Source organism: Castor canadensis, chromosome 5, assembly GCF_047511655.1.
Source record: "Castor canadensis chromosome 5, mCasCan1.hap1v2, whole genome shotgun sequence".
NCBI classification, from domain to species: Eukaryota; Metazoa; Chordata; class Mammalia; order Rodentia; family Castoridae; genus Castor; species Castor canadensis.
In genome coordinates this window covers 150,964,271-150,986,613 of record NC_133390.1, presented here as the reverse complement: position 1 = coordinate 150,986,613, position 22,343 = coordinate 150,964,271, and the positions used below count along the sequence as shown (strand labels likewise).

The 22,343-nt window shown below is 44.2% G+C and overlaps 2 protein-coding genes and 1 long non-coding RNA gene across 3 annotated transcripts in view; 1 reads left to right on the top strand and 2 right to left on the bottom strand.

The window, feature by feature from the left end:
• Shld1 (shieldin complex subunit 1) overlaps positions 1–22,343 on the top strand; it is a 183,737-nt gene that overhangs the window by 16,861 nt on the left and 144,533 nt on the right. The gene's annotated exons all lie outside the window — the stretch shown is intronic.
• On the bottom strand, positions 5,844–10,012 carry LOC141423476 (uncharacterized). The gene is made up of 5 exons (XM_074075251.1): positions 9,770–10,012; positions 9,131–9,263; positions 8,721–8,982; positions 7,934–8,160; positions 5,844–6,596 (listed from the first exon to the last, which is right to left on the bottom strand). Exons 1-5 carry the CDS (start codon positions 10,010–10,012, stop codon positions 6,586–6,588), a joined length of 876 nt encoding a protein of 291 aa, XP_073931352.1. The 3' UTR covers positions 5,844–6,585.
• Positions 11,081–12,477, bottom strand: LOC141423124 (uncharacterized). The gene is made up of 3 exons (XR_012447777.1): positions 12,152–12,477; positions 11,621–11,826; positions 11,081–11,165 (listed from the first exon to the last, which is right to left on the bottom strand). It is a non-coding gene; the product is annotated as an uncharacterized lncRNA (long non-coding RNA).

The following is a 22,343-nucleotide window of genomic DNA, read 5'->3' as shown; positions in this document are numbered from 1 at the left end:
TTTTAAGGAATCCTGGTGAAACACAAGTCACTTGCAGGATAAGCCCAAAGATTTTCTTTCCATGGGAGAAAAACAAGATGTGAAATAGCAAGTGTTAGAAAACTTGCATTTAAGTTTTCAAGTGAGATAAAATGCACATGTACACGTGGAATAGTTTAAGGACAGTAGCCTAGAAATAATGGGCACCCTGCCTCTGGGAGGAGGCTGAGAATTTCAGGCTTGAGGTAGGAAATAGATTTAGTTTTCATTATAGATCTCAAGGTATTCTTTGTTTTACCCCTTCAAACAAACAAACAAACCAGGAATATTATCTGATTAAAATATAATTTATGGGCTGGTGGAGCGGCTGATATGGTAGAGCAAGTGTGAGGCCCTGAGTTCAAACTCCAGTACTACCTCTCCAAAAAAAAAGACTGAAAAAAGCATAATTTATGAATTTTTGTCATCCCACACCATTTTGTTTTAATTTTCCATTGATGGATTGTTAAATACTATCTTAGTCAATTAGGCTACTATAACAAAATACCCTAAAGAGAATGGCTTATAGACAACAGAAATTAATTTTTCACAGTTCTGGAGGCTGACAAGTCCAAATCAAGATCCTGGCTGGTTTAGTGTCTCTTGAGAGCCACATTATTGGTTCATAAGCCTTTGTCTTCTCCCCGTGACCTCACAAGGTAGAGAGACATAGCAGCTCTCTGGGGCTGTTTTATGTTAATCTCATATGTGAGGACCCCATCCTCCTAACCTAATCACCTCCCAAAACCCCAATTCCTAATTCCATTGTTGCATTATGGATTCGGTTTCAACACATGAATTTGCGGGGAGCAGGAACATTTAGTCTATAACAAAATGGAAGCTCTACAAAAGGGAAGTCACCTCTAAAGTTGTGAACAGAAATGTCAACACTTTGACATTCCCTTTTCCTCATCAGAGATTTCCTGTTACTAGAAACAATTCATGCTATTCTTTCTGTTTATAAATCAGTAACGCACAGTGGCCAGTTTAACCCACTAGAGAAGAAGGACCAACAGATATCAGACTATTGCAAAGCTGCTTTAGAAAACTTTGGGCCAGCCTAGCAAGCATGAGGCCCTGAGTTCAAACCCTAGTACTGCACAAAGAAAGAGAGAGAGAGAGAGAGAGAGAGAGGGAAGGAAGGAGGGGGAGAGAGGAGAGAAAACGAGAAAGGAAGGAAGGAACTTAAGGCCAATCTTATGATTTCATCTCAGGGAAGTTGTGAAATCTACTTTTCCGTCTATAAAACAGATAGCAGAGCTACCATGGTATGTTGAAATCTGGCTTTTACTTAAGAAAAGATTGCATTGTGTGTTCCTCCCTATCACCGGGAATCTGCACATATGATTATTTTATCCTCTGTTGCTGTCTTCAGACAACACTCTGGTGCCATTAATGCTTTCTTGTGGTGTTTTGGTCCTCAGAGAAGAGACACATGCTTTCTGGATGATTAAAGAACATTTTCCTTGGAACACAGTAACTATCCAGATCAATCAAATTTGTTACCCAAATTTGTTCTCCATAGGTTTAAGTACATAATTTTTTTTTTTTTTTTGGTGATACTGGGGTTTGAACTCAAGGCCTCACATTTGCAAGGCAGGCACTCACACTTAAGTCTCACAATTCTTACCTAGCAAGTATTTTTTAAATATATATTTTTGAGAAAGAAAATCAAAACCCAAGTTGTTTTGTTTGAGGGGGGGAATTTAAAGGTTGATGGTTTGGTTTTCTTTGGAGATAATATAGGAGATATTTTTATGATGATATATATATATATATTGTTTATAATTACTTTATGTACTTTTCAATACATTTACAGACATAATTATGTAATAATATATAAAATGTTTAAAATTTTGAAAGCAAAATTTTTGCAGGTGGCTCACACATATAATCCTACCTACACAGGAGGCAGAGATCAGGAGGATCGTGATTCAAAGCCAGCACTTGCAAATAGTTCAAGGGACCCTATCCTATCAAAAAAAGGACCTCGAGCCACTCCACCTGCCCTTTTTGGGCTCCAGATAGTGTCTGGAGAACTATTTAACCAGACTGGCTTTAAACCACAATCCTCTAGATCTCTGCCTCCTGAGTAGCTAGGATTACAGACATGAGCCACTAGTCCCTGGTTCTCCCTCTATCTTAACATAGGGTTTTCTTTCTCTTATAAGACAAAAATCTCACCATGTTACCCAGGCAGGCCTCAGGTGAGCCTCAAATTCATGATCCTCCTGTCTCAGCCTCCTGAGTACTGGGATTGCAGGCATATGCCATCTCATCTGGTTTTTATTTGTAGTTTACATTCCCTGAGTCCATTATTAACAATTAGTCAATCTATTAGTTAACTAACATGAGCCAAAGTGTGGTTGGAGCACAGAGGACACGTAGAACATAGTGCTATTCACGAAGAACTAAGAGTCAACGTGAAGAGACCAAGGTGAAGTGGATGAAACACCAGTGAGCATGCATGGCAGCAAAGACTAAATGCTCACCACTTGCTTAGGTAACTCTTCCTGGACCACAGCCAATTACTTTTCACTCTGCGCCCCTCTCTGATAGGTTATGTTATGTTATTGACCCAAAAGCTTCCTTCCTCCCTCTTCATGCCATCTCTTGCTTCTAAATGGATGGGATCTATTTCCTATTTGATTTGGGGTTTGGTCTATTACTCACTTTGGGCAATGGGCTATGGGAAGTGACAGTACCCGTTCTGCATCTAGGACTTAATAAAGGGCACAAGCTTCTACTGGCACACTAGCCACCTGACTGAAAACAACTGTGCTCACCAGCTCTTTCATCCCAGAAAGAAAATTAAAGATACTTGGAGCTAACCATGAGTAGTGGTGCACACATGAAATCCCAGCACTTAGAAGGCTGAGCCAGGAGAATCAAGAGCTGGAGGCCAGTCTGGGCTACATAATAAGACTCTGCCCCTCCCCCCCAAAATCCAGACAGTTCCCCAAATTATCAGCAAAATAAATAACTACTATTGTATGCTCTGAAGAATCTGGAGCCTATTTGTTATGTGGTTAAAACTGACACATACACTGTGTTGGACACAGCTGATTCTCACAGTCCTTGTAGTTCTTACTGGCCTGTTTGTTTTCCATGTGTCATCTCTTCTATTGTACTGTGAAATCCCATGGGGAGGAAGTGTACTTTTTCATCTTTCTATTCTCAGCACTTAACCTGTGCCTGGCACAAAGTGCACACACTCAGTGCATTCTTGTTGAGTAATAACAAAAGAAAGAATGAATGAATAGAATTTGCCACACTGATTTTGATTTTAAAATTGTCCTGGATGGTCCAATAAAACTTGCTATGCAAGGAGGAGGGGTGAAAGCTTATGATACTGCTTTTTTTTTTTTTTTGTGGTACTGGAGTTTGAACTCAGTGATAAGCCAGACTTGGGCAAATAGTTCAGGGGACCCTATCTCAAAAAAAAAAAAAAATCACAAAAAACAGGGCTGCCAGAGTGCTTGACTAGCAAGTGTGAGGCCCTGAGTTCAAAACAAAACAGAAAAAGTTATTTAGATACAGAAACCTAAAATGTCAGCTGGGTGCTGGTGGCTTATGCCTGTAATCTTAGCTACTCAGGAAGCAGAAATCAGGAGGATCACAGTTTGAAGCCAACTTGGGCAAATAGTTCACAAGACCCTATCTCAGGAAAAAAAAAAAAAAATCACCAAAAGAAGGGCTGGTGGAGTGGCTCAATGTGTAGGGTCTGAGTTTCAACCCCAACATCACACACAAAAAAATTTTAAATGTCAACTGTTCTTTCTAAAAGTAAAAGATAATTATTTTCATTGCTGTCAAAGTTTAATAATGACACTCCTTGAGCGTATTTACTATAGCTTGTCATTTAATTTATCAAGAAAATTTAATTTTGCTTGCTTTGCAAGCATGGAACCCTGAATTCAAACCCCAGTTTACAGAAAGAAAGAAAGATGAATTTCATGATGTAATTTTTTTGTTTCATGAATAGTATGATACTTTGGTAAGACAGATACTGTGTTATTTCTTCTAGAGTGATAAATAAAATAATTATATCGTCTTAAAAATATGAGAACCATTACACGAGAAATAGTGAAGTTGGGATACAAATTCTTAATAGACTATAAATTCAGGCATTAAGAGGCGTTGATCTCAGGGGCCAGGAGAAGTGGTACGTACCTATGACCCAGCATTCTGGAAGCTGAGGCAGGATAATTATGAGGCTGAGAATAGACTGGGCTATATAGCAAAACGCTCTCTCAAAAAAATAAATAAAATTTAAAAGAAAAAGGGCTGGTGGAGTGGCTCAAGTGATAGAGGCCCTTGATAACAAACTATAGTTAAACCCCCCAACACAGTAAAAAAGAAAAAGTTAGGGGGTTTGGGAATTTCAATTAGGCCCATTGGATTCAACTAGTGATTTTGACTACTGTGATTACAAAAAAACCACAGACATTCCTTATAGGAATATTATCCTACCTTATTTTTAGTCTCAGTCTCTCTCTCTCTCTTTCTCTTTTTTGAAGTACTGGGGAATGAACTCAGGGCCTGCACCTTGAGCCACTCCACCAGCCCTTTCTGCGTCAGGTTTTTTTGAGATAGGGTCCCCTGAACTATTTGCCCAGGTCTGGCTTATAGTTGTGATCCTCCTGATCTCTGCCTCCTGAGTAGTTAGGATTACAGGCATGAGCCACCAGTGCCCAGCTTGTTTTGTTTTTTGAGACAGGGTCTCACTATGTAGCCCAGGCCTCAAACTTGAGATCCTCCTGCCTTAGCCTCCTGAGCAATGGGATTACAGGAGTGGGCCACCATGTTCAGTTAAGATCATTGATTTTTTTTTTTTTTTTGGCAGTACTGGGATTTTGAACTCAGGGCATACACCTTGAGCCACTACACCAGCCCTTTTTTTGTGAAGGAATTTTTCAAGACAGCGTCTGGAAAACAGCCAGTTTGGGCTGGCTTCGAATTGTGATCTTCTTGATCTCTGCCTTCTGAGTAGCTAGGATTACAGGTGTGAGCTACTGGCACCCAGCTGATTTTTTTTTTTTTTAATCTCCTTATTTTTAACCTATGAGTAGAAAAGTAAAACATGGCCATTAGTAAGTTTTGGAAAATACAGAAAACTAAACAAAAAACTGCTGCCATAATTCCATAACTCAAGGATGTTTTCTTTTAAAGCAGAGGGTACATATATCATGTCTCATCCAACCCTAGGATTGTGTGCTTAGTCTGGCTATTTAGGGGGAAACAATTCTATCTATTTCTCTGTGTCCCATGCTTGAACTAAGAGCTGTACAGCATGGGGAGGAAATGTGACTGCTGCACATTGTCACAGAAAAATCTAAGTAGAAACAGGGCTTTCTTCATCAAGGGGCGGAAATTGGCTTCCAGCCAGTGCTGTAAGGGCAGAACAGGCCTTTGTGGGGGGGGGGGGGGAAGGAAGTCACAGGATGTAGCAGGGAAAACCAATAAATAAGAATCTATGGCCTCAGCATGAAGCTTATTTAGATGACTGGACTATTTTTCCCAGACTGAAGAAGTGGAGGGCTCCCATTGTACACATCGATTTAGAAAGATGGCTTTCTGCCCATAAAAGGACCTGGAGTGTGGACCATCAGATGAAGCAGAAGTAGGACTTGGTGATTTTTTTTTTAAGAGACCCAATTAAAATCCTTTATAATAATATAAATTAGTTGTACACGGGGATTTCACTGTGATATTTACATACATACATATAATGTACTTTAATAATTTCACCCCCAAGATCTGGTGATATATTTTTAATAATAGCAGAAAAGTTCTGTGTTTTTTTTAACCTTAAAATCCTACAATGCTTTATGACAAGGGTGACACCTGCTTTTCTTGGTGGGCTTATTGGTAGGATTTCTGATAGTAAGCACGGGCACCAGATCCTCCAAACTTTTTGGATTTGAAGTGATGGAGGTCAGCTACTTGCAAGATCTGGTAGTACTGGATGGGGTTATCTTTGATCTCCTTGCAAGCCTCATTCACATATTTCTGGTGTTAGGCCACCAAGGCTTTGGAGATGGACTGACAGATAGCCTAAGTCTGGGCTACATGACTATCGCCCTTCATACTGAGCTAGATGTCCTCCCCAGCAAAGCACTTCTTAACCAGAAGCAGAACAGGCTCCAGTCGCATGCACTGTAGCATGAAGTGCTTGGTCATGCCCAGGAACGTGGGCTCACCTCGATGAAGCCATGTCCAATCTGCTGTGCGTCCGAAGGTTGCACAGACTACAGCAGATGCTTGGACCTCATGGCTGTCAATGCAGGCTTGAGCCCCTCACAGCTGCACTGCAAACAGAAAAGCACAGAGAAAATTTTGCTAAGGTAGTGTTCACACGGAGAATATAGGGCCAGATAGAAATACCATAAGCAGGCGGCTTCAGAAATATCAGGAATAGTAGGGAAAACTATGATGATAAACAGTCTTAAGATAAAGACCTGGGTTTCAGCCTTCTCTTTGGAAGGTGGCCCAAGGTCATGTGAGGAAGTGCAAGGAATAGAAGCTTTCACGTGTGGTTCTCATTCTAGGCAGGTAGGCTTAGCTTCACTGGAGTCCTGTAGAGAAACCGATAGAACACACTTTAGAATCTCATCAGAGCCCTGTGGCCTGAGCCATTTGTCCACCACACCCTTGCCCTTGGCAGAGGCTCATGGGAACATTAACATGTCCTCTCTTCCTGGGCATCTTACACAGCTGACTGGGCTAGGGATATTTCTGGAGGCCATCTAGTGCAGGGGACAGTGAGCTTCAGGGACCTGGGGAATATGAGTGGGGCTTCAACACTTTGTATCTCAGACTCTGGTTTCTTTCTTTGTTACTTATCTTTTTTTCCTCCTTCTTTCCTAAGTGAATGAATTCTGAGAATAAGCAGCAGATCTGTTTTGTATACTTAATTAGTGTTCTTCATGTATAAATGCATATATAGGTATATATGTGTACACATTTACATAAGTGTATACACATATGTATACTCATAAATACTGAAGTATATACACATATGTATTTGTGTACATGTAGATAGAATTGGCTTTTGTAATTATGGAACTAAGAAGTCCAGACGCAAGATGGCCAATGGTATAGATCTGTTGCAGGAAGAATGTCAGACCAGTGAGAACAAAACTCAAACCCAGGTGCTAGGAGGAAAGGAAGATTTATTACGCTAGCGGGCCAGTACCCTGGATCTCTCCAAAAATGGCACCAGCCTTGTAGTTCAGGGCTGCGGGATTTTTATGCCTCAGGATGAGGAAGCAAGCAAGTGGGAAGGACAAAAGCAGAAGTGGCAGTTAGCCTCTCACTGGGAAGTTACAACATATCATACTAGCACAAGATGACAGCATACCACACTAGCACATCTATGAAACCGGGGCCCGGCTGGGGGAAGGAGCTTACCTTCAGATCTTTCCCCTGGGTTTCTTTATCATTCCCTCCTCTTACTCTTCATAATCCCTTATGACCATTTTGGGGAAGTCATCTAGAGGCAGTCATTGATATTGCCTCACTAATTGCAATCTAACAGCGTTCATCTGGTTGTGAATGAACCTGGTGAGGAGTTTACACACAAGGCCCTAAGAGTAATAGCATAAGGAGCACAGTAAGTGGGCCCACCAGGGGGGCTACCCATGGGGCCCAGCTCTTCCATCCTGTATTCCAAAATGTTTCCTTGTTTCTTTCCCTTGCCTTGATCCTCTCTAGTAATGGTGTGCATTTTCTCTCACTATCCCTGACTGGTTTGCATAGAAGCAACATTCTTCCCCTAAAAACACACCAATTCCTCCTTTTTCCACAGTAATGAGGTCTAAGCCTCTGCGGTTCTGTAAGACTACAGCCGCCAGTAAGTCCAACTGATTCTGTAAGGTGACGATGCTCTGTTGTACTAATCCTAAATCCTCACCGATTTGTTCAGACAGCTGGCTGTGTTGGACTTGTTGGAGGCCAAGAGTGGTAGCTCCCATGGCTGTTGCTCCTTCCAGGGCGACTCCTAGAAGTACCGGCAGGGGGATGGGGTCCCATCGGAAATGGGTCTGGCTGTCAGCTTGTTGGTTTACGTATCGAGCAACTTCAGTCCCGGGAAGTATGTCCAGGTCCAGGACTAAGAAAACCAGGCATGTGAATCCTGTCCTGACAGGCAAAGTAAGTCCCATTAGGTGCATTGGCTCCTTTTACCAGATTGGTACAATTCTTTTTTTTTTTTTTTTACCAAAGCATTTAGTTTCTCCAATTATTTGGACAGCTGGGCCTGTGAGACAGGTATTGTCATTTTGGGTTGAGTTGTCCAGCCCCAGCTCATGTATCTCAGATGTTAGTCAGGCCCACCCTGGCATATGACATTTGGCCAGCCCTCAGGCAAATCCAACAGCCTCTGCCTAGTTCAGGGTCTGCTTGTTGTACTAGCTGGTGGCTGCTGTTTGCCAAAGCTATCATTTTAATGAGAAGGGTGTCGAGGTGTAACAGGGGCTAATCAGTCCCATCTGAGGAGGGAGGGAGGATTTGCATCTGTGCCCAGGGGGTCCAAGGAGTTAACTTTACTAACTGGGAGAGAGACGTCTGCTGCTTTAATCTCAAGCCTAAGGATCTTTAAGACTACAGGTTCTCCCCAATGATTTTTGAGGAATCCTCCCACCCTGAAGACCCTGGTTCCCCATCATTGTGGTTCATCTATTGAACCTTAGACCACTCACTCATGTTGAAGAGGTTTGAAGAGAGCCTCTGAATACTGACACCCTGGCCTTTGGTGGGGGGGGGCGCTTTCCAAGCCCTCGGAGAGGCAAAATCGACACATGACCAGTGTTGTAGAAAGGACCATGAAGGCTCCCCACAGTTGTCCCAGTTCCACAGTACTCGGCCATACACATTGGATAGGCAATCTCTGGATGGGCCAGAGCAAGTCAGGGTCGAGGGCCCCAGTTGGGCCCATCTGCTGCCTCCGGGCCTGGGCAATACCTAAAGGAGATAAGACAAGGGCCTGACAGAGCACAGATGGTGCAGTTAATTAATATAGTTCCCTCTTGTCCTTCCGAGAGTTTGACCTCCCATATGAGTTTATGAGAGACCCCAGCTGGTGTGGAGGGTTTGTTTGTGAGTCACTTACTATTATTACAGCTGTCAGTAGAATCAGTAGGTCTGTCTGGGGCCTCATCGGCACTCCCTTGGGTCAAGGTCAGTTTCAATGGCTGGTCTGGGTTGGCTTGGGATTTCCACTCCTGGCCTGGCTCCTCCGCTGGCTAGGTGTGCATGTGGTGAATCCATGGTTTCAGTCCTGCAAACTTAAGGGCTGAAGGAGTGGTAAGAATAACTTGGTAAGGTCCCTCCCATCGGGGGTCTAGACTCTCTCTAATTGGGATTTTGACCCAAACCTAGTCCCCTGGGCCACATGGGTGCAAAGGCCCGAGGATCACAGGGGCCGGCTCTGGGTGTCCTAGGTGCCTGGTGAGGTTGGTTACTCCTCATGCCCCCTGGCGGGCTCCCTCCAGGATGGCTTGTCTCATACGCTGGATGGATTGGAGCCCGGCAGGAGTGTTTGGATCCCAGTCCAGTCTGGTGTCTGGGATCCTCTCATCTGCCCTTCACTCCAGATTTGCAGTCTGTGATGGGTAACTAGCCATGCTCTGGCTGCTTGGTACATTCACTGGTGCTCATCAGAATTGAAGAGAGTAGACATGAGCTGAGGGCAATCATCCCTGTTGGGTTGGTGGCTGTGCATGATGTCAGTCAAGAACTCTATTACAACCTGTGGTTCCTCTGAGTATTCTGGGGTATGCTGCTGCCAGTTCAGGAGGTCGGTGGTAGTGAAGGGCTGGTGTACATATTGCATGGGTCCAGCTGCGTATGACCCATCTGCCTGGGGTAATGGCAGCCCCAGATCCTGGCACAGGGGGCATAGCACTGCAGCCAGGGTTCCTGCCTCCTTGATTGTTAGCCTCCCAGAGTTCAGCGACCTTCCCCAATGGCTCATCTCTTTCTCCGGGGCCATTGAAGGCAAAGGGGGGTATAATGAGGGAGCCGTTGGATGACATGGGCGGGGGGTTGGTTCTGATGCCTCCTCCTTTCCATTGGGGTCCTCTGAGTTGGACTCAGGTCTCAGGGAGGCCAGGGAAGTGAGGTTCACCAGAGGAACACATGGTGGTGGGTCTGGCAGCTCAGGTTCTGAGGTGTGGTGGGCCTCAAATTTCTTTTCTTTTACTTTTCCGTCAACCAGAATGGCTGTGTGTCTCCAGGGTGCATGAAAACATAGCCAGTCAGGTGGGCGGGCAGCCAGGATGTAACCAGAAGTCAATGTAAGGAAACTGGTCAGGATGACCTGGATCCCCAATGACTATGTCTCTCACATGAGCAATTGATTGTGGCTAGGTCCAGTGTGCCCTCTGTGGGCCATCCTAGTTGGCCCTACCTCACAAAAGGTTGGGAGCTTTGCCAGCTTCATCTGGACTCCATAGTCACCCAAGAAGCTGTTCCTAAAGTTAGCAAGCATGGTCTAGAGCACCATCAGTCAGTTTGACCCAGAAGAATCCATTTTATGTGTGCCTGGTGGGTATCAGTGTTGCAGGACAGACAAAGGGAAGGGGGTGCCACTCAGTGAGAGGCCACACAGGTGCTCATCTGGCCTCAACCCCAGGCAATGGGGTTGGGTGTGGCTTGGCCATAGTGAGTTCAGCCCAACAGGGTGATTTATGATCAGATGCTAGTCCAATCCCACCATAGACCGTATGCCAATCACCGTGAAGTCACAGATCGAGCCCACTCCGACTCCATAGCCTTTAGGAGACCTTAGAGGTGCCCAGGTGTGGAGCCACAAATTCGGGCTTGAAACTCAAGTGAGTCAAGCTGCTCAATCACACACCATTTACTCAGAGTTTAAAACAATCAGTTCCTATTTTTTCTCCCCTAAAATCCTGGCCTGCTCTAGTCCCAGTTGACCAGAATCACATCAGTCACAGAGGAAGGGGATGCATCACCCTGGATACTCTTCAGGGTTCGGTGGTCCCCTGTGGAGGATCAGTCTGCGCTGGCTCCTTACACTGACTACCTCGGGGCTTCCTACCTGGTCCAGACCTGCGGCACAGATCTCCATTTCACTCCATCAGTCCGAGGACCCGGTCTGTGGCTCCGCAGCCTCCTTCAGTCATCTGGAAGGAGACCCCGATATTACATTGGGGGTGCGTACTTCCCGATTCCAGGGACCCATGCAGGCTGCAGAGCCAGGGAGTGGGAACCCGTTACTCAATGGGGCTCGGCAGTCTGATCTCACTGGGGTCTCCAGAAATGTCAGACCACCGAGAACAAGACTCAAATCCAGGTGGTAGGAGGAAAGGAAGATTTATTACGCTAGCGGGCCAGCACCCTGGATCTTTCCAAAAATGGCACTGGCCTTGTAGCTCAGGGCTGCGGGGTTTTTATGCTTCAGAATGCAGAAGCAAGCAAGTGGGAAGGACAAAAGTAGACATGGCAGTTAGCCTCTCGCTAGGAGGTTACAACATAGCATACTAGAACAAGGTTAAAATTTATCACACTACCTCAAGGTTACAGCATACCACACTAGCACAGCTGTGAAACTGGGGCCCAGCCAGGGCAGGGAACTTACCTTCAGATTTTTCCCCTGGGTTTCTTTATCTGCTCCAATCCCAATCTGAAGGCCAGAGAATGAGGAGAGCTGATGGTGTAAGGTCGAGTCCAAGTCCAAATACAGAATATTAATGTGTCAGCTCAGAAACAGACAGAGAGAAAGAATTCTTTCTTACTCAGTCCTTTGGTTCTATTCAGGCCTTCAGTGGCTTAGACGAGACCCACCTACAATAGAGAGCAATTGGCTCCTCTCAGTTTACAGATTCAAATGTTAATCACATCATAAACATCTTCGCACATACAACCCAAGTAATGCTTACCCAAATATCTGAGCACCCTAAAGCCTGGTCAAGTTGACACATCACATGTACCATTTTCTCACAGAGCTTGCCATGCAGTAAACACCAAGAAATATTTGTGAAATAAAATAGCACAATATTTTTTTCTTTCTGATTTTTACATTTTTTTTTGTTTACAATAATATTTTTGATGTTGGCCTTGCTTATCTCATTTTATTGTTTGAAGAACAATGAGGCCCCAGACTACCTACCCAGAGTCATGCAGGTAGAAATTGCTTCTTAAGTTTTCTCCTTTGACCATCACAGTCTTTTCCTAAGCCTTAAACTCATTAGTGACCACAGCAAGAATTTCTGGAACAGACTGTGTAGCAGGAGAATCTAAAGAACCACATGACATGTTTTATACCTTTAGGATATAGAAAAAGAGATAGAACTTGGTTGTAAGAGGATAGAGAGAGAGTAAGTAATACAGGGGGCTAATTGGATTAAGATACATTGTATACATGTGTGAAATAGCAAGGCAAATTAATATGCAATTGCCCTTTTGAGCAATCAATATACAGTTTAAAAATGAAGAGCAGGAAAGAGAAATGGGCCCTGGGGGAGATATCCTTGTAGGGGAAGGATAAAGGGAGAGAAGGTAAGGAAGGTGAATATAGTGGATGTACTTTGTGTACGTGTATGAAAATAGAACAATGAAACCTGTTGAAATTGTTCTAAGATGAGGGGACAGGAGAATGATGGAGGGGTGAATGTAATTAAGATACACTGTCAGTATATATGTAAATGGCACAATACTAATATATGCTAATTTAAAATGAAAAAAGAAATTAAAAAAAAGACAAAGAAAAACATGGCACTGCTACCAAACAGCTTACAAGATACGCCCCAAGTTTTTCATTCCCAAAATGTTATTAGATATCCACTGTGTGCAAGGCAAACAAGGCAGGATAGTAGGAAAATCAAAATCCAGGTTCTGCCATTGGGGTGCCCCGGGGATGGGATGGTTGATTTCAGGGTGTCTGTGACTTGCTTTGACCAACAGAATGGGCAGCAGAGATGCTATGCTAGTTCTGAAGCCTGCTACTTCCGTCTTCTCTCTCTTGTATTATTACTATTATTATTGTTACTATGGTTGGTGGGACTGGAATTTGAACTTGAGGGTTTGCACTTACAAAACAGGCACTCTACTGCTTGGTTCACACCTCCAGTTCATTTTGGATTGCTAATTTTGTAAATGGGGGTCTCAAGAACTATTTGCTAGACTGGCCTCAAAACTTGATCCTCCAGATCTCAGCCTCTCAAGTAGCTAGGATTAGAAGCATGAACCATTGGTGCCCAGCTTCTCTCACTCTGGTGGTACTGAGGTTTGCACTCTAGGCCTCTTCCTTGATAGGCAAGTACTCTACCACTTGAGCCACTCTGCCAGTCCTTTTTGGTTGAGTATTTTTTGAGATAGGGGCTTGCAAACTATTTGCCCAGGCTGGCTTTGAACCAAAATCCTCTTGCTCTCTGCCTCCTGAGTAGTTAGGATTACAGGCATGAGCCACTTGGACCCAGTCTGATTTCTCTTTTAACACTCCTTTAGCCATGCAAAGAAGCCTGGGTTAGACTGTCAATTGATGAGGCTGACTAGGCAGAAAGAGGCATAGCCAAAGCCAACAGCCAACAGCCAACTTCAAGGTCCTAGGCATGGCAGTGACACTATTGTAGGTAGGTCCTCTGGCCCCTCAGTCAAGCTGTGGGATGAATGCAGCCATATGAGCAATCCCAGGCAAAACCTGTAGGAAAAATAATAAACTGAGCTCAGTCACAACTGCAGAATCACAAGGACAAAAATTGGTGGTTGGTGGAAATAATGGAATTTTTGATGGTTGCATTATGAAGAAGTAGGTAACTGATAGAGTGGAAAAGGAGTGTGGGAAGCAGAACAACTGCCAAATATGTCCAGGCTGTAACCCTGCCTTGCGTGAACCCCCACACACACCATTTACCTATAAATATGTCATATTACAGGACAAAAGGGACTTTGCAGATGGAATTAAGGGCTTTTGTTTTGCCATAAGGACTGAGGATCAAACCCAGGGCTTTTCCTGTACAAGACAAGTGCTTTGCCACTGAGTTACAACTCCAGCTCCTATTTTTTTTTTTGAAACAGGTCTCTCTAGGTAACTCAAGCTGGCCTTGAACTCATTGAATAGTCCAGGCTGACCTCAAATTCTTGATCCTGAGTGCTGGTATTATAGGAATGCATCACCACCTCTGGCACTAAGGGTATTAAAATAGGGAGATTATACTATATTACCTGGGTTGCCCTAATTTAATCATATGATCTTTTCTAAGCAGAGAATTTTCTCAGCTGATAGAACAAAGACAGAGTTTTGAAGTCGTGAGAAATACTTGACCTGCTTCTGCTGCAGGGGGCCCCATGGAATGCCTGAGAAATCATGCAGGAAAACTCCAACAGCAAGATTGGCCTTGGTGCACAACAAGCAAGGAAACTGAAACCTGGAGGAATGGCATTTGGCTTGAAAGGGAATCCATCCTCAGAGCTACCAGAAGGGGACACAACCCTGCCAACACCCTGATTGCAGTTTTGTGAGGCTCAGCCAACCAGTTGAGGCACTTTGTAATTAGGCTCTGACCTACAGAACTGTGAGATAAATGGTTGTTGGTTTAAACCAGTGTATTTGTGGTCATTTGTTTCAATCAATTACAGAGAGTCCTGATATGTAAACTGGCCACTGCAAGGAATTGTAAACAACATTGCTCTCAAGACATATGTTCCAATGAGTGCTCCAAGTGATGAGCAGAAGAGGAAACATGCCAAGAAAGGGAGAAAGCCTTGGGTCAGATCTCTCCAGAAGCAAACCCTGAGACAAGGATTCCAATGCACACAGTGGTGATCCCAGGAATCTCCAACAAGGAGTGAGAAAGACAGACAGAGAAAAGAAAGAAGCTAATAAAAGTGAACAATCAAGCAAGTTATCATTGCAGAGGGTGGGAGCATAATCCTCTGGGGGATGCTGGGAAACAGTGCAGATCATGCCTCGGGTCACTTTATTCAAGGGACAAGGGTACGGGGGTTACACAGCATTTGTCATCATCGTTGTTGAAAAGCCTGTCTTGGGGACATTGATACTCTGGCACTCTGGCTTGCCATGTGTGTACACAGAGCAGGCATCCCATGCAGCAGAAACAGGTCAAGTCTTTCTTGCAACTTCAAAGCTCAATCTTTGTTCTATCAACTGGAGAAAATTCTCTGCTTAGAAGGGATGATATGATTAAATTAGGACAACCCAGGTAATATAGGATAATCTCCCTATTATCAGAAAGGTCTCAAGCAAAAAAATGGCAGGTGCTGTTGGTTGGAAGTTGCAGGTGTGCATTGAACTGGTGAGGCCAAAAGGACACAGATAAAGCACCTACAGCATTTACTGTAAGGGGTGAGGGCTTACAGGCAAAGAACAGAAAAGATGTTCCAGGCCAAGAGAAACAGGCAGGCACACAGAGGCACAAGGAACACTCAAAGACGGTTGTGAAACAAGCAGTGGATTCATCTGGAGCCAAAGAGGTGAATCCTGACCATCTTCTCACTGCTGGGTCTCTGAGCAAGTTACCGCACTGTTTGGAGCTTTTTTTCCCCTGTTCTGAGCATTATCTATGCAACAGGAATTCTAGGTAATGCCTACCTCATTGGGTTCATGTTTTGCTTTTTGCTTCTGAAAATAACCTTTTCTTTTTAAGTTAAAATGTGCATGCATTACAGGAAACAAAGAGTAAGCAAAGCGCAAAGTCACTCACAGCCACAAGAAGTTCAGCTGGACATGTTTTTCTAGATCCTGTGTGTGTGTGTGTGTGTGTGTGTGTGTGTGTGTGTGTGTGTGTGTGTTTCCTTGGAACAGGGTCTCGCTATGTAACCAGGTTGGCCTCTGCCTTGTGAATGCTGTGATTAGAAGTATGCACCACCATGTCCAGTCTCATTGGATTATTACAAGGATCAAATTAGGTATTTGTTTTATTTTGTTTTCGTGGCACTGGGGTTTGAACTCAGGCCTAACACTTGCTAGTCAGGTGCTCTACTGCTTGAGCCACTCCACCAGTCCTTTTGCTTTAGTTTTATTTTTCAAATAGGGTTTTGCTTTTGCCTGGGGTCTGTCTAAAACCCCAATCCTCCTATTTCTTCCTCTCAAGTAGCTGGGATTATAGCTACCTTGGAAGGTGAGCCAGCATACCTTCCAAGAACAGAAGAATAAAAAGAATAGAATTTCAATTCACTGAGGGAATCAAGACTGCCTAAAAGAAAATGCAGGTGGAAAATGCAGGGCTGGTAGAGTGGCTCAAGTGGTAGAGCAACTGCCTCAAAAGCACAAGACCCTGCCTTCAACCACCAGTACTGCCAAAGAAAAAAGAAAAGTAAATGTAAGCTCCACAAAGAACAGAACCATGTCTGAATTTTCTTTGTCTCCTCTGACATCCAGTGAAGTTTCAGTAAAGAAAACTCCTAGTTGGAACTTTTTAACAGATCCATTTGGATGTTTTCTTTAAAATCTCTCCATGGGCTGCAGGGTGGCTCAAGTGGTAGATTCTGCCTAAGTGTGAGGCCCTGAGTTCATATCCCAGGACCACCAGAAAAAAAAAAAGCCCACAAAAACATAAAATCTCTCTAAAGACTGAAAATATCTTTCTGTGAGTCTTTAATTTTATAGCGGCACTTACATATATTCTCTTAACTATTATTATTTTTGTTTGGTAATTTTCTTCCTTCCTTTTGCCCTCTTTTGAAACATGAGATAATGTTTTAAAAACATCTGGCACCTGCTTGGCCCCCAGTAATGATAAATGTTAGCAGTGAGTTGGTGTCACATGTGCTGTGCCAGCTGGGAGTGAGTGGTGATTAGCTGACTGAGGTCCCAGTAGAGTGCAGGGGAACAAGGCATCCAGTGTGATGTCAGGCTAGAAAGGCGAGTAGTACTTTATGAGTTACCTTGTAGTCTGTATTTTAAATGTGGGCTTGGGGGAAGGGCCTACCTCAGTACTAAAGCACATACTAAGTCTATGCAAAGTCCTGCATTTAATTCCCAGCCCCCGAAAATTAATTCATTTAAAATTTAAAAATAATGTGGATTTACTTTTAGGGAATATGGAACCATAATCCAGGACTTCCAAACCTGAGGGTCCCAAGAAATCTGTGGGGAAATTTCAGGAGGTCTGTAAACTTGCACAGGAAAAGTCATTCCATTTTTACTAACTTCTGACTGAAATTAATCAGAACTTCCCTTGAATTTTCCTTTGATAATTAATGAGTTAATAAAGACTGTATTGGAATTTATTTTCAAAACTATTTTTGGTAAGTGCATTTCAACATACATGTCTTTCTTTGTATTCCTATGTGTTTTATTTTATGACTTTAAAAGTATTATTCTAAGAAGAGATCCACCAATTTCACCAGACCACCAAAGGCAACCATGTAAGAGAAGGGCAACGAGTATAACCTGATATGTTGTTGGCTTTGTTGAACACAGCTGTATTCTAGGGCTCGTTATCTAATGCACAGCACACACCCATTTATCTAATATTAAATCCCTACACCTAAGCTCTGAGGAGTCACATGACCAGATTTGCATGCCAAGATGACATGCACCAGTGGTCCTCTGTCCCCACCCCCATCAGAGCCCTGGCCCTGAGCCTCTGTGTGCATGAGCTGGCTTCTTGGGGACAGATTTCTCTGTCTGTGCAGGAGTGAGAATGGGTGGAAAAAGTCCCTTGGGTTTTCTGAAAGTACCCTCCTCTCCTGTTCCTTAACAAATGCTGAGGAAACAAAAATATTTATACACAATGCACGATTCTAGGAGATGAGGTAAATGTGGTCATGTTGAGTCCTTTTTGGAAAAATCAGAATTTGAGCAGCTCTTCCCTAAAGAAGTGATTTTGTTCATGGTGAATCTGTTAGTATGAATATAAAATTCTAGTTCCTGCAAAGGGAGGGATTTCACAGCCAGCCTTTGGAGGCAGAGACTACCTCCTTGTTCACCAAAGCCTTTCTCCCCATCCCTCCGGGAATGAAGCAGACCACATTCCCCAGTCTCCCAGGAGACTGTGTTTTAGTTAATGAATGGTTGGTGGGGGTAAAGTGCTTCATTTCCTTTTCTAGAACCTTCCACAGACAACCATCTTGGGTGTTATTAATCTTGGTGGACTCAATATAACCACAAGAGTCATGAGTATAAGGACCAGAGAAGTATATCCAAGTTCAAGAGGGATGTCCTGTTAACTGGAAAGGCCTGGCCCTGCTGCATTATTGTCTTCTCCTTGAACTATTTGCTATGGTTAACAGAGTCACATTTATGTGAGGATTTGGTTCAGTGAGCCTCATCAAGTCACACAGTATGAATTTTAATTATCTATTTCTGCTGTAACAATTTATCATAAACCTAATGGCTCAAAATAACAGAAATCTATTACCTTATAGCTCTGTAGGTCAGAAAGCTAGAACGGGAATCATGAACTAAGTCATGGTTGTGGCCAGGTTGCTTTCCTTCTTCTAGAAGAAAATAGGTTCCTTTGTTGTAGAGAACATAAGGTCTCACTTAACAAACTGCAAAGTTTGCCTGTACTTTGGGTGTATTGCAATTTAGAATCAATGAGCTACCAGACCTCTGGACTATAGATAAACAACTGCCACCAACGCAGGGATATCCTCTATATGGATAGGACTGATAAGGCATGCAGCTCAATATGGCATCCAATATGATGACACGCATGCTAAGAGGTGATGATGTCTAGAGCAGCCTGCCATGGACCTCCACCCAGGTTACACCCAAAGCTGTAACCAATTAGCAGAGGACTAAATGACATAAGAGGGGAACACCCTGGAGGAAAAAGACATATAAAAAGGGCACCTGCTGAGGACCCAGCAACGTACATATGCTAGCATCAAGGGACTCTTTCCTGTAGGTGCCTGTCTTTGCCAGAGGATCTCTCTCTCCTGAGTAAGAGAGGTCTTGCTGTGTAGTAGCTCTCTCTCCCGAGTGGATCGAACTCCTGGCAATCTCAGCCTGAATGAATTGACTGGTGGAACTCTCTTGTGGAGTACAAGCCTTACCTGCTGCAGTGCCCTGCGAGGTGACTAACCACGTGCCCTGACTCCCTCTTGGACCTTGTAAGCATACATTTGAAGTGTTAATAAATGTTGCATTGACCCAAGAGTCTGAGCGGTCTTTGAGGGACATTGCCACGGTTTTGTTGCCTCTACCCTAAATCTTCCTTTAGCAATATCCCAATCCCACTATGGGGATACTCACCCAGGTTCAGGACATAGCTATCTTCTCCTTGTGGGAAGGAGGACAAAGTCCTGTTCAAGACACTTGTTATTTCCACTTTCTAGCAATGACCTGTGCCTCTTGGCTGAAGTCCCATTCCTCAGTCTTCAAAGCTGCCAGCAGCTTTCTCATGCTGTCTTCTTTCTGGTTCTCCATCTTCTGTCTCCCTTTTCCACTTGTAAGGACTTTGGTGATTTCTTTGGGCTCACTGGATAATCCAGGATAATCTCCTCACCTCCAAATCAGCTGATAAGACATCTTAATTCCTCCTGCTACCTGAACCCCCTCTGCCACCTGAACCCCCTCTGCCACAAATACAACCTAACATATTACAAACTCCAGGGAATGGGATGTGGGTGTCTCTGATGGATTACCCTGCCTACCGCATAGAACAAACTGCATGACAACGAAACAGAGAGATTGTTGGGCAGATAAAGGCAGATGACCTCTACCGACCATAGCCTAACATTTAAGGGTGTGTGTACCCATCCTGGAGCACTTCACTTATATATATTTTTTGTTTTGTTTATTTATTTTGAGACAGAATCTCACTATATAGTCCATGCTGACCTGGAACTGGAGACCCTCCTGCCTAAACCTCTTGGGTGATGGGATTACAGGTGTGCACCACTATTCTCCACTACATATATATATGAATGAATCCTGGGATTGAACCTATGATTCCTTTCCTTCCTTCCTTCCTTCCTTCCTTCCTTCCTTCCTTCCTTCCTTCCTTCCTTCCTTCCTTCCTTCCTTCCTTCCTTCCTTCCTTCCTTCCTTCCTTTCTTCCTTCCTTTCCTTCCTTCCTTTCTTCCTTCCTTTCCTTCCTTCCTCCCTCCCTCCCTCCCTTCCTGGTGGTGGTTCTAGGGTTTATTTTTATTTATTTTCTTGGCAGTACTGGTGTTTGAATAGTACTGGGGTTTGAACTCAGGGACTCATGCTTGCTAAGCAGGTGCTCTACCACTTGGCCATGCTTCCAGCTCTTCATTTGTATTTTAATTATTTGTAGCAGACATTGTGATGCCCTATGTCACATCCTGCAAACTACCTGGTCTCTGGGCTCCTTGGAAAACAGCCTTTATGAAGCATACATGGGAATGGAACCCCTCTCTGCTGTGTCTAAGGCAGTTGAAGGCCAGGGAGCCAAATTCAGTTACAACCTGGAAGTACAGGGGGTTACCAGCCCCAGGAGTGATGCTTATCAGATGATGAGTATTCTCTGTGATGAGACACACAGCCTCCAGCCCTAGTGGAGTCCTTGCCCAGTGCTTTCTCCGTGGGTCCTCAGAAGGTCCCGTGGCCTGAGCCTCAATTGCCCACAGCAGTGACCGTCTTCTCAGCATGCCTTGTCTTGGCCTTTCTCTCTTCTCCATCTCATTCTTCCTTCTTCCTCTTTCTGCTTTTGAGCTCCCTGTGCCCTGTCCTGGTTTCAGGGTTGCTTTATGGAGCATTAATGAGCGTAGCTTGCATGGCAGCTCCTGACCAGCACAAAGCAGCTTGGTTCCAGGCGACTGCTCTGACTGGCCAGCATCCATTCGGTTGGTTGGCATGCCTGCCACAAAAATCATCTCCCCCTAGTGAGATCTGCCAGCACAGTAACAAAAATGACTGTCCCACAACATCTTTCATGGCTGCTTATGAGGGTCTAACTCTTCCATGACAAGGAATCTAAACATCTCCCCTTTGGATCATGTGCTAAAATGTCTGTGCACCTAAAATGGGGAGGAAAGGTTGTTCGAGGTTAGCTGATTTCTTCTTTCAGTTCAGGCTGAGGTCAGGGTTGTTTATTTCAGTTCTGGCAATAACCCTGGGAATTTATTCAGGTGCCAAGGGAAACATGAGGACAGTGGACTCTAGAAACATTGTGCTCGAAGCCCCAGAAGACAGCAGGCATACTCCCAGAGAAAGACCAGGACCTGCTATTGGCTAATGAGGACATCATTTGACAGAAGTACTGGAAAGAGATAAGAAGGCAAAGGTGCAGATCTCAAGAAAAATTTTATCACCTCTCTGGAAAAAGAAAGGAAGGAAAGGGAGGAGAGGGAAAGGAAGAAGAGGGAAGGCAAGGGAAGGGAAGGAGAGGGAAAGGAAGGAGAGGACAGGATGGGGCAATTGCTGAACATTCTTTCAAGTTGTAGGCTGGACACCTTAAGACAAAAGTGTTACTCTAAAAACCCTTCAGTCAAATATTCATATATGCATATTCTGACTGATTCTGTCCTGAGCTCTGGCAGTCATAGGAGACGGTGTGTCCCTAAAGTGTAGTTTCATTAGACGTCTGCTTTGAGGGCCATCTTTGCATGGTTCCCACAGCAGGGATCACTGGTGTGTCCCACCAGGTGGGGTGTAACACTGGACACCAGCTCACAGATTGCCAGCAAGGACTGAGAGACAAAGAAGAAAACCGTGGAAGAGGCAGAGAGTGAGGAGGGAAGGTGAAGTAGGAAACTGGGATCTGGAGGCCAGTGATGAAGTCAGAAAGGAGGTGATGGTGAGGATGGAGATGAGGATGGGAGGCTGAGGCAGCTATAGGCAGAGGAACGTCTACACAGGGATGCCTAGACCGCACAAAGGGAACCGTTAAACATGAAATATGAGGCTGCCATAGTTAGTCACCTCCTCTTCTCATCTCAGCATCTGAACTGGTCTCTTAGGAGTGGAGCATCTCACCCATCTGCTCACCATGGCCGCACTGCCCAGGATGGCAAAGTGCTCCCCAAAACCCACCCAAACTACAGTGTGAGCTTACCACGGCACAGTGGGAAAAAGCCAAAACTCCAAGGCCCTGCTTTTTTTTTTTTTTCTTCAAAAGTAAAAGGGGTTTTTTTGGAGGCACCCTCTCTTGGAAATTCCCCAACTCTGGGAGCTCTATTCTCCCACTTTACACATTTCTTTTTCTTTCTTTTTTTTTTTTTATTAAACAGTACTGGGGCTTGAGCTCAGGTCCTTCACCTTGAGCCACTCCACCAGCCCTATTTTTGTGAAGGGTTTTTCAAGATAGGGTCCCTCAGAACTATTTGCCCAGTCTGGCTTCAACCTCAATCTTCCTGCCTCCTGAGTAGCTAGGATTACAGGTATGAGCCATAGGCACCCATCTAAAAAGGTGGCTTATTTACAGACC